Source organism: Pseudochaenichthys georgianus, chromosome 13 (genome assembly GCF_902827115.2).
Source record: "Pseudochaenichthys georgianus chromosome 13, fPseGeo1.2, whole genome shotgun sequence".
NCBI lineage: Eukaryota > Metazoa > Chordata > Actinopteri > Perciformes > Channichthyidae > Pseudochaenichthys > Pseudochaenichthys georgianus.
The window spans coordinates 23,617,451-23,630,104 of record NC_047515.1 but is presented as its reverse complement, the minus strand read 5'-3'; the positions used below and the strand labels follow the sequence as shown (position 1 = coordinate 23,630,104).

Below are 12,654 nucleotides of genomic sequence, written 5' to 3'. Positions count from 1 at the left end.
GGAGGCTGTCAGAAGAAGAATATAATGCCTCTGATCTGGTTATCGGACAGTAATGGTAGATGGCTGATGAACGGAAGAAAAAGGGGGGAGGAGATGATGGAGAGAGGGAGGGAGGTGGAGAGAATAGGCATGGGGATGGTGAGAGTTAGAGTGGGGGTGAACTATTCCAGAGTTTTCATATCTTAGCAGGTCAGAAAGGATATCAACTCTCAACTATTCTCCTCCCTTCTGCTGCCCTCCTCTGCTCTTTACGCTACTCCTCTCTCCCCCAGGGATCTCATTATCACTCTCTGGCCACGAGGACTGAGCATATATGCGTATGAACTCGGCTAAAGAGGGGGACGAGCCCTGCAAGGAGGGGAGTTGGGGGGGGGGGGGGGGGGGGTGAGAAAGTAGGAGATAGAAAGAGATGTTGAAAGAAAGGATGAGGAGAGACACAATCTGGAGGCTGGAGAATGGGGGAAAGTGTGTGTGCAGAGAGAAGTGTGCTGTAATAGAACAGTAGAGCACATAGCCGTAGGTACCAGATTGTTATTGCTACAACTGCAGATGGTCGGGAGACGCTTCCAGCTGATTTATGTTTCGTTATAGTCTCTGCGAGTGTATATATGTGTCACATCCATATCTATATGAGGCCATATGTGAGCATGCTATATGCTTGTTTAGTTTAAGTAATGTCAGCTAAATGGCATGTTTTCTAGATAAATAACCAATTAGAAGCTCACTGGGAGGTTGCAGTAAGCTACAGCATCCAATCAAATCCCTATACACCAGCTGTAAACTATTGCTCTCATTATAATGCCGCACACACCCTGCTGTAAATATCAAATTAAGTGATTCAGGATTCTGTGCTCACACTGAAAACAACAGTAAACGCCAACAAACAACAGTAAGTGAGAAGACTACAATTAGCTAAAATGCTCACTCTCTCCACTCCATATTCGGGACAATATCTATCTTTCCCTCTGCTCTTTTTTCACCTGTCAGCTTTTCTCCATTTGTGCAACGGCTTTCATTGATTTTTTTTTTAGGGGTCCTAAGATGCTCTTAATGTCCCACTGAAGACAACATTAGTGTGTTTATATGTGTGTACATGAGCTGATGTGAGCGTGCAAGTGTGTGTTTCTTTGCAAGTCCACTGGACATAATGGTCAACATTAATCTAATCTGGAGCAGTTTGGAGAGAGACGACGATGAAGAAGAAATCAGACACTTTGACAGACATACCTGCGCTTGCGCATACACTCCACCTCACACCCACACAAATGGCTCACGGAGGCGGAGAGTTATTATGCTTATAATCACTCAAAAATCCAGCACATCTTCTTTTCCCACCTCCTACTTTCAGGATTTGAGGCATTCATCGTTCTCTCTCCACCTCCCGGAGACATCAGCTCTCTCCTGCTCTCGTATTCCCTCTCTAGCACACAGCCATGATAAATCTCTAAGATATCTTCCCAATGGGCTTTCATGAAATCAATGGCTATTTTGGAGCTTCACTTTCTCACTATCAGATCAGGTGTATGCCGGGGTATATGCCCTGTGTCTATGAAGATTCTCATATGCTGAATCTTTCCACATAACAAGAGTCATTACATTTAATTATTATAGCTGGGGGCACATAAAGAATAATTAATTAATGGCAGGGTAAAATCATTGAAGCTGCTCACATGTACACCTGAAATGTTCATTTCTGCAGCACTGATTTCTTTAGTGCAACAGTCATGTCATATGCACCAATCTACAGAGCAATCGATCACTTTACAGATGTGTTCCTTGTTAAGCCCTTGTTAAGAGGAGACAACTATTCAGCAAAAGTTTAAATCCAAGAAAATACATGCAGGGAATTACCAGCAAAAGAAGCTGTGTGGTTAATATGGCATGGCTGAGTTTGAGCTGATTGTACCAATGCTAAAGGACATGTACATTATACTGAATATATATAGAGACAACAGAAAAATATATTTAATTAAATCGTTTAATTTACCGCAAACCGCAGCAAATCTTCCCAAAAAAAAAAGCAGTAAAAAACAAAGGGTGCCTAATGTCAGCTTGTGCAGCAGAGTAAACTGTGTGAGTCCATGTCTCTGTGTGTGTACTTGAGTTGAATATTCTTCTGGAGTTTATATTTTGCACAAGCAATCATTTTCATCCCTAACGTATACAACTGCGAGAGATACCGTTTCTCAGGAAGCCAGCTGAGCCTGAGCCTGTTTTGACATTAAATATGCAAATGTCATGGCTATTAAGTGAGTTAAGCCCGATCAATGTCAACTCCGGGGCAGAGATATATATATAAATTCATTTCAAATGAGACACCAACTGACACCAATAAAACAAGTAATCTGTTAGCATCTGTCTGCAGAAATGGGGGACTGTTGAGTGTTTGGGAGTGTGGATGTGTGGATGTGCTTCGAGAGGCAGTGGGAGGGAAAACCGATGGATGACAGAGTGAGGCTGGGAGAAAAGGATTAAGGGGGGTAGAGGTGGAGGCATGGATGAAGCCGTCACTTCGCTTTGTGAGATTCTCTGCGTGATAGATGAGAGAATGATCTCCCACGCAGGCTGCAGAAATGCTTACACAAACACTTTCTCTCCGCCTTTGCCCCAGAAAGGAGGGGAGAAAAGTGCAAACAAGTCACTGCGATAGGAAGAGATCAATGTCCACAAACACTGTTAGAAAGCAACAAAGTATGGATGATTTAGTTCATTTTTATCTAAATTCTACACTTTTTTCACAGTCCTTCCCTTCTTTTAACCATCCAGCACTGAAATTATTTCATTAGTGATCAGGCAGCCTTGCAGCAGTATTGGTTTCTTTGTGATGAAGAGGCACAGCACTGGAGCATTTCATTTTCATCTCAAAACTTTTGCTTTGATGGTTGGTTTGTGTCTCTGAATAACACTCACCCAGCCATCCCAGAGGGCCACACTGTGAATCATGCATCCACTCAGGCTTCAGAGTCAGCATTACGATGCTATCATGAAAAAACACACTTATGCACACCTTCACAACACCCTACACAAACACTATGGTTTAAAAGCTACACATACAGGGCAAACTATTCAATATGCCTAACCATTTATGTTATAAAGAGGAACAACTGAAATCTTCATTGCTTCCAATAAAACGTGTTGATCTTCCTCTATTAGTCTTCGCAGATCTAGGTTCTTTGCTGTGGCCTAATTTGTGTTCAAATCTGCAGCCAATCAGTTTAGATGTATCTTTCGCAAATGAATGCAGATAAATGGACATGCAGAATGTTAAGTTGAGCCTTGAGCCGGAGGCAAGTTAGACACATGGATTGCACTACAAGTGCTGCCCTCAGCATTTCGCCTTAAACATGTTAAGCAAGTCGGCTTCATTTTAAATGGACAGACATGAAAGTGGCATCAGTCTCTCATCTTACTCTGCAAGAAAGCCAATAAGCACATTTCATAATAATGTTAAACTATTCCTTTAATTAGGAATTGCACTGTTAGATATCACAAAAAGAGATATCAGGGGAGATTTATAGTTTCAAATGATCACCTTCAGCTCATTTTATTTTTCTATATTTTGGAACAAGCTCACACGATCTACATTGTAATCCCTGCTGACCAAGCAACACACAGCAGCAGTGTGTTCAGAACAGTCAGACTCATTGATTTACTATCAACGGGCCAGGCATTGACCATAGCAGCCATGTAGGGCCTGCCCTCTGTGAATTAATAATTAATTTGGGTCTAGGGTTACTGCAGGCTCAAACTCACCCTTGCTGGACAACTGCAATACATGGAAGATACACACAGAAAGTTACGATAGAAAACTTGACATTGGTCTAAACGGTCAAATTCTGGGAGGTGTAGTGAGAGTGAGGATGTTTCTTTCTCTTAAGAAAATGAGGAAAGAAATCCTTAGTGTGTTCTTTGGTGTCTTATCTATGCTGGTGTGTGTGTGTGTGTGTGTGTGTGTGTGTGTGTGTGTGTGTGTGTGTGTGTGTGTGTGTGTGTGTGTGTGTGTGTGTGTGTGTGTGTGTGTGTGTGTGTGTGTGTGTGTGTGTGTGTGTGTGTGTGTGTGTGTGTGTTGTTCAATATGAGGTCCATGAAATATGCATGAAGTACTGTATGTTTGAACCTCCCCCCCTCCCCTACAGGCCAGTACCAAGGTCCTTCAAGCGCATGAGCTCATATGAGCCTACACACACACACAAATACACAACATGTTGCACCCTCGCCTCACATTGATGAATGTCTGTCCTTCAGAGAGCACGACATCCACTGGAGAGTGATACAGTGGGAATGAGGACAGGCAAAGAGAGTGTGCGAGACACAGAGGGAAAGAGAAAAGGCAGAGCAATACAAAAAACACAAGAGGTAGGAGTGTGTTGTGGGCGGAGGTAGAGGCAAGAGGAGTGATGCAGGGTAGTGGAGGAAACAAGTTGGAGTGAAAAACAGCAGTGGGTGTCCCGCATTACTACAAAAACACTATGTTGAAACGTACTGTGTGACCGGACCAGGTATGGCAAGTGTATATTGTGGCCAGATGATGTGTATTCTTGGATATTACATATACATCTGTAATGTTCTGCATAATTGTATTTATCTTAAAGTGACTTAAGTAGCATATCATACTGTATGCAATATGTTCAAGAAAAATTAACTCAAATGGAATTTAACTCTTAATATTTATATTGTTGAAATATATTGTGATCCATCAATTTCAAATTATAATGTTTTAATTTATAATAATAATAATCAACAATTTATGTTTCTGGATTACTAAGTTAAAGTGTTATTAATGTCATGCTTCTTTGTTAAACAGACAAGACCACTCACTTTCAATTACTGGTACATTGGTTTGGATGATCAAGATCAAAATGTGTTGAGTCTCAATAAATATGTGGATATCTTTTTTTATTTTGTTTGCTTAATGTTCATGTTAGGTCCAGTATGAACTGTTGCTGGAACAAGGTTAACTTAATGTTAATTGTGTGTTTAGGTCTAAGATTTTTAACTATAAATAGAACTACATACGAAAATTACGGCATACTCCATTTCTTTATACCATGTAGTGCTATAACACCGCATTAAACAGATACTAAAAATACATTCCACCACAGGTGTTAATCAATGTCACACTGACTACTAAGGGTGGGGTCGGTAAGGGGGTATGAAAGCCACATATCAAGTCACCACTGCAATAAATGGATTGGATGGCTGGTAGGAATAATATATCATTTGGAAGTCTAATAAAGACGATGTTGAAAAAATGAAAAGCAAAGAGGGCAGAGATAAAGGGGGGGGGCGGTTCTTTGTCATATTGTTTTTTAAGTTACAGTAAATTTCTAATTAGGAAGACATTTGCTGCTGTGCTAATGAGCAACAAACTCTTTCAAGCAGAACAAACAACATAACAACAAAGCACACGTGCACACACACACACAGTCTCACCAGGACACCAGCCCATCTGTTTGCTAGGGAATCTTGCTTCTTCTCTAACTCTGCTTAAAAATTAAATGGGAAAAAATGCATCCCACACACACAGTGAGTATGCAGACATGACATCATATTTCTCTGAGCCTCTCTCTCGTGGGCAGGAATGCGTGGGTAGCTAGTGTGATTACTACACTGTGAGAGCCAACACAGACAGAGAAACTACCAAAGCCAACTGTGTGTGTGTGTGTGTGTGTGTGTGTGTGTGTGTGTGTGTGTGTGTGTGTGTGTGTGTGTGTGTGTGTGTGTGTGTGTGTGTGTGTGTGTGTGTGTGTGTGTGTCCTTGTCTGTCACTTAGAATTTGGGGCGATCCAAAGACATCTATTTCATCGCATTCATCTCTGCCTCTGCCTTTCTCCCCCGACTTTGTTCCCTTCTATCCCCTTCTCTTCTCACTGTTTATTTGCTACTCATAGTCATTTTTTCTCCTGCTTTTGTTTGGCTGCCATGCCCTGTGAGCACTGTTTAATTCTCCCCCCTGAACTCCCTCTGGAGACTGAAAGGGTTAGGAAGTGGGTGGGGGTTGAGATGGCGGAGGACAAGGGCAGAGGCACTTTAATCAATCAACCAGCTTTGAAAATGTACCTAATTAATGGCTAATTACAGATCTGGGCACCGTGCCAGCTGGCATCCAACCCACCTCCACCGATACGATCCCCGCAGTCCCCCAGATGACACTAGAAGTAAACACCCCGCCTTGGTCCCACTTTTTCTCTCTTCTTTATTAGTCTACCCATCCATGCATCCACTCACCCATTCTTTTTTCATCCTCGGCAGAATAAACAGATCACAGCTGATATCTCAGACGTCATAACAGAAACATCTAGATCTCTCGCCACACTCTCATGTTGCACCATATGGCTGTCTGTTAGATTTTCTTTATGCGGTCTTACCGGAGAAATACCGGTGGTCACCACAGGGTCCTGGAGGCCCTCGGGAGGCTCCGTCTCACCCCGACTCTGGCTGTCGCGGTCCTCCCCTTGTCCCTGCCAGCTCTCTCTGCGGGATGTGCACGCACGCCAAGCCCGCTGAATCCTGTGGATATAAGTGGACAAAGCATGTATCAGTGACATCTGCATATCGGTAGGAAACTAAATTAGGGAGTTGCCATATAGGAGGCATAACTTTGGGCATCCTTGATTTTTAGACGTTTGCATAAACAATGTGTTAAAGCAATTCCAGGCTATAACTTTACTGGTTTAATTATCAGTAAAACGATAAGAAACTTTTAAATCAATATGGTATTTTGTTTTTTGAACTTTACTCCCCACCAAGTATCTCATCCCTGTTTTTCAACCTCCACAGATACCTCTCTCCGTCCTTCTCTTTAAACTATTTCATCCCTGTAGTCACCCCAGCACCAAGGTCCAGGATGGAGTGTTGGTTCAATTACCCGATGGAGAAACACATTCACCTCCATTGGAGCAGAGAGACAGCGGAGCCAAATGGAACAAATTGAATTAAGCCATAACTCCTAGCTCCAAAACCAATATTCTCCCCCCCCCCTTCTTCCTCAATTCCTATTTCTCCACTTGTATTCTCCCGTTGGTCCGTCTATCTGTTCCTGCATCCTATTCCTCTGCCTGTTAAACCTATAAAAGTGAGGGCCCTTGTTTAGGGGAAATGATGCGAGATGGCAGCCTACATTCATGCACTCAGAAGTGCACTCTGATCCTGGCTCTGAAACCTAATCAGCGGGACGATTGAATTAAAGCCGCACATAAATTGATTTCTCCCACACAACAATAAAATGCACTTTTAAGGTCAGAGGTAACATGGATGGCACTGTGTGAAATTGACTCAAAGTGTAGAACAGGTGATACTCACACAATAGCCTTGATTTCCAGATGCTTTTGTTGCTCACGGCGACGAGGGCTATTGTCATCCCCTTCCTCACTCCTACGAGGACGGCTTCTATGATAATGGCAAGATAGATAAACACAAACATGAGGTCATAAACAACAAAAACAGCACACAGTTTTAAGCAAAACAAAATCAAGCTTATATTTCAAAGGATATTGAAAGTAATGGCATAATAAGCTCTTGGTAGAGAAATAGGACGTCACAGTAGAGTTCATGCTCACTAGTGGGCCTTGTTATGGCAGAATACGTGTCTATGATTTACATCAGAGTATACGACCCTTGTTGTAGATTAAGTGATGTCCATACAATATGAGTACTTGCATGGAACAGTAGAGACACTTTTGTGTAATGTCTTACCTCTCCACCTTGGGAACTGCTTGCCCTCCACTGTGATTGCAGAAGCGATGATACCTCTTCACTTCGTCCTGAAAAACATCAATATGCAACAAGGCTTTAATTCAAGGTTCAAGCTCAGAGACCTCAGGCTCAACAGCGCCCTCTGTGACTGGATCCTGAACTTCCTGACGGGCAGACCCCAGGCAGTGCGGGTGGGAAACACCACATCCTCCACCCTGATCCTCAACACCGGTGCCCCTCAAGGCTGCGTGCTCAGTCCTCTCCTCTACTCCCTGTTCACACACGACTGCGTGGCCACACACAGTTCCAACACCATCGTGAAGTTTGCGAGGAGGTCGAAAACCTGATATCTTGGTGCCAGGATAACAACCTCCATCTCAACGTCAGCAAAACCAAGGAGTTGATTGTGGATTACAGGAAGCAGCAGAGAGAGGAAAACGCCCCCATCGCCATCAATGGGACTACGGTGGAGAGAGTCAGCAGCTTCCTCTGTGTCTTCATCACTGAGGACCTGACATGGACTCTTCACACCACCACCAAAAAAAACTCGACAGCGGCTCTTCTTCTTCCGCAGGCTGAGGAGGTTCAACATGGACTCCAGGATACTCTGCAACTTCTAAAGGTGCACCATAGAGAGTATCCTGACTGGCTGCATCACGGCCTGGTACGGCAGCTGCACCGCCCGCAACCGTAAGGCTTTACAGAGGGTGGTGAAAACTGCACAGAACATCACCAGGACGGAGCTGCCATCCATGGAGGACCTTTACTCCCAGCGCCTCAGGAAGAAAGCCTTACGGATTATAAAAGACCCCCATCACCCCAGCCACAAACTGTTCTGTCTGATGCCGCAGCATCCGGACTAAAACCACCAGACACAGGGACAGTTTCATCCCACAGGCAATAAGACTGTTAAACACCTGAACTGTTGAAACAACATCCCTAATATTCATCTTGCTGCTACTTAAAAAATATTTTGCCTATATATCCTATTTCAATAACTTGCATATAGACTCTTATTGCACTATTTCACTTTTTTTAAACTATTTTTGTATTACTATTTACTTGCACTACATTTTTTCTGTATATCTGTGTTTGTGTTGCTCTGTTGGAAAGCCTGTGACACAAGATTTTCATCGGCATAACTACACTGTAGCTATATTCGTATGACAAAAATAAAGAACCTTGAACCTTGTTATGACAAATAGATAAATAATGATAATAAATCAGAAGCATTTTGCGTATGTGCAATCGCTTCTCCTCCAAGGCTTGGCATAGCTGAATGACTATGCCTACATGTAAGAAAACTGCTCTTTTTTCACAATATCTTTCTGTGTATAAACCTTAAGAGTGCAAGCATGTCTGGGTATATTTACATAGATATTAATAAAGCATAAACACAGGATGTGGTAAGGAAAACAACAGGGTGTATGCTATTTCTGATGCATAACAGCATGCGTGTGCTCTGCAGGTGCCAACCAGCTATACCCCGGCTGCAGGCCAGGGGGTGAGGCCGGTCTCAGGCAGCTCTGGGCCAACTGCCATACAGCTCAATGGGACTAAAGCTGCAATTTGTCCATGTTTGTGTTTAAGTGCTTGTGTCAACATCGGGAGAGTAAGGATAAATTCAGCTCACACATCAGTAATATACAGGTACTAAATGACTACCAAAATGACTTAGGTAGTGTAATGAGCAAGGCCACCATTTAGGTGATTAACCCACTGAGAATTATCACCTGACTCAAAGGTTTCCTTTGCACCATGCGTGTTTTAGTGTCCATTAGCTCGTTGTTTTACACTTTACTCCTTTGGGTTAGATTCACTACTCTCCTAATATACAGCTGCAGCAGGCAGCTGCTTTCAAGGAAATTGTCAGACAAACCAAATAAACCCTCCCTGCGCAGTACCAAACAGCAGACAGACAAAGTAGGGACTCGCTGGTAAACATAGTGGCTCATTTAGGAGCTTGGGGGAACATATTTTTGTAAAAAACAGGTCTAAAAACAGTTTGAAAATTGAATTTGTACTTAATCAGATGGCAAGAAACTTGACTTGACAGTTATGCTAGTATTATGTAAACTGGATGTGTAAAATGCCTATTAGTTCGCCATATATGCTTCAAACCTGCTTCACACAAGTTGGAAAAAATAATAAAGTGAGACAATGCATGTGGTTGATATATTGTGCATTACACATATAATGTACATGTGTGTTATTTGCCCTTCTACGCTTATAGTACATTTGGGAACATGCAGTTCAGACATTTCGAAGTTACTGCATTAGTTCTGAATGTTCTCGCCTTGCCTCTCAGTGAAGCCAGTTGAGATTAGGGGTTTAGGATGCCAGGCAAATGGCCAATAAGGGTTTAAAATACAACCGTATCAACAAGTATTCTGCTTTATTAACTGCAAAATCCATCCAGATGCACAAACTAAAATAAGAATTCAGACAAATAACAATGCTGCTGATTAAGATCAGAATTGTTTTGCCTGAATATGAATATTCTCAATAAGATAATAATCTTATTAATATTAATACCATTTAATATATATTATAAACATGATATAAGAAAGACCAATTGACTACTATTCACTTCTAATATGTAAAACATTTTTGGAGCTTTCAAAGATTGCAACACTTGATAAATCTTGTGTCTGTCATTCTTTTGCAGGTGATATCATTGTTTACTCATCTTTTTACTTATTTTTCCTTATAGCTTTGTGAAGCACCTTGAGATGACGTTGTCTTTAAAGTGTGCTATATAAATCAAATGTATTATTATTATTATTATAATAATAATATTATTTTCTACGATATTGATCTATTGTGTGTTTACAACCAACTGTATGAGGTTCAGATAAATGCACTTAAGTTATATGAGAGCAATAGAAACACCCAGGGAGCAAAACAACTGCAGCTGATGACAGAAGAAAGGCATTACTGGTAGCCCATAGGGTACATGACTATCTATATAACCCAGTGGCGTCACCTGGGCATTCGGGGCATTTCTGTAGCCCCGGAAAATTCTCCCTCAATAATATAATACATTAACCGTGCTTTACCTGAACCTCATCATGACACTAGAGAGGACGGCAGGAATGTAATTTCCCGTGTTCAGTGAATGCAACAGAGGCAATCTGCGGAGGCCTACTCCCACCTGTCGAGTGTGGCTGTACTGAGGTGTTTTTCCTCCGGAGACGTCGCGAAGAGACGGAGCGGCTCCACCTGTTGCTGCATGCGATCTGCGATTTACGGAGGCCTGCTCGTCGCGAAGAGACGGAGCGGCTCCACCTGTTTTCTGCCTGCGATATGCGATCTACGGAGGCCTGCTCCCACCTGTAGAGGCTGTACTGGAGAGGTTTTTACCCCGGAGTCGTCGCGGAGAGACGGAGTGGATCCACGCTTCGGGCTTGGCCTGCTTCCACCGGGCGTGTGCTGCTGTACGCAGGAGGATTTTACCACCGCTGGGGCCTGCTTTCCACCTGTCCTGGTTCTGCTGTTGCAGAGGCCTGCTTTCACCCCGGGGATACCATGGAGGGACCGGAGCGCTTCCACGCTGCTGTTTTCGCCTGTCCTTTGCTGCTGTGCTGTTTTTGCTCCAGGAACATCGCGGATACTGTGTGCTGGTCTTGGAAAATGGCCCATATCGGGATTCTGCTGTGCCTGTTAACTGTTTTGGACTATGAGAAGATCTCTAGTCATTCTGAGAAGACTACTGGATTCAGGTCTGTTCTGCCACCCGCAGTGGGCATCCCCTGCAAAGGTTCGGATGTGTTGCTCAAACAATTACCGGTTGCCTTGTCACAGTCAATCTGCTCGACAAAATATGTTTGTCTTTTTTATTTTCCTGCGATGATGGTTCTTCAGGACTGCTTCTTAAGCTCTAATCACACTCTCGCAGACTTTTCCGGTGTTTCTAAATTAGATGACAATATATGTGTGTCGTTTAAGAGGAAAAGAGGCCTGGTTTTTTTGTTGTTATTACTGTCAGGAAATGTACAACCTAACCCTGGTCCGCCCAGTAGTAATAGTCAGATCGCTACTCCTGCTGATTTTAAAGCTAGGTCTGGGTTGGGTTTCATCCACTTGAATGTGCGCAGTCTGTTAGGTAAACTAGATTTTGTCCGTATCTGGGCAAAATCGACTGACGCTGACGTCATTGTCTTATCTGAAACATGGCTAAACAAGTCTATTTTGGCCTCTGACATTGCCTTAAATGGTTTTAATGTGTATCGTACCGACCGGCCTAATAAAGGTGGTGGCGTTGCCATTTATGTTAAGAATAAGTTCAGTGTAACCACATTAGTTTCCAAATCGATCAGTAAGCAATTTAAATTTTTAGCCATAAATATAGAAGTGGCAAAGGGTCAACAGGTCATGGTGGTGAGTTGTTACAGACCCCCCTTAGCTGTCAAAGACTCCTTGTCTTCACTAGCAAATCTTTTATCACAACTAGACTACAAGGAAATATTGCTACTTGGAGATTTAAATGGGGACTGGTTAACTGCAGTGTCGGAGGATTTTAAAAACCTTTGTATCTCATTGAATGTTACTCAGATTGTTGACAGTCCTAGTCGCCCAAATATTAAGTCCCCTAATAAATCCTCCCTAATTGATCTCATTTTAACTAATGTTCCCCATAAATATTCATCTGTGGGAGTATTTGCAAATGATCTGAGCGATCACTGTGTTGTAGCCACAATTAGGGACACTAAGGTCCAAAAGGTTAAACCTCGCATTATCATTAAGAGAGACAAAAAACATTTTGTTGAGCAGGGTTTTGTGCATGATCTGTTTGATTTTGATTGGGGTAAAATCGATCTGTGTGCTGATGTGGAAACCACATGGTCTTATTTTTATCTTGGTTTGATGGAGATCATTGATAGACATGCACCCCTGCGTAAATTTAGAGTAAAGGGACGAGACAATCCTTGGTTTTCTGCTGAGCTGTCTAGTCTCCTT

At 42.6% G+C, this 12,654-nt stretch overlaps 1 protein-coding gene across 1 annotated transcript in view; it reads right to left on the bottom strand.

Moving 5' to 3' along the window:
* The window catches only part of schip1 (schwannomin interacting protein 1), a 232,020-nt gene that overhangs the window by 202,264 nt on the left and 17,102 nt on the right, over positions 1–12,654 (bottom strand). The window contains exons 3-5 of the mRNA XM_034097141.2: positions 7,696–7,763; positions 7,303–7,389; positions 6,369–6,510 (exon numbers count right to left, since the gene is read on the bottom strand). Coding sequence (XP_033953032.1) covers positions 6,369–6,510; positions 7,303–7,389; positions 7,696–7,763 — 297 coding nt within the window. The remainder of the gene's footprint in view (positions 1–6,368; positions 6,511–7,302; positions 7,390–7,695; positions 7,764–12,654) is intronic.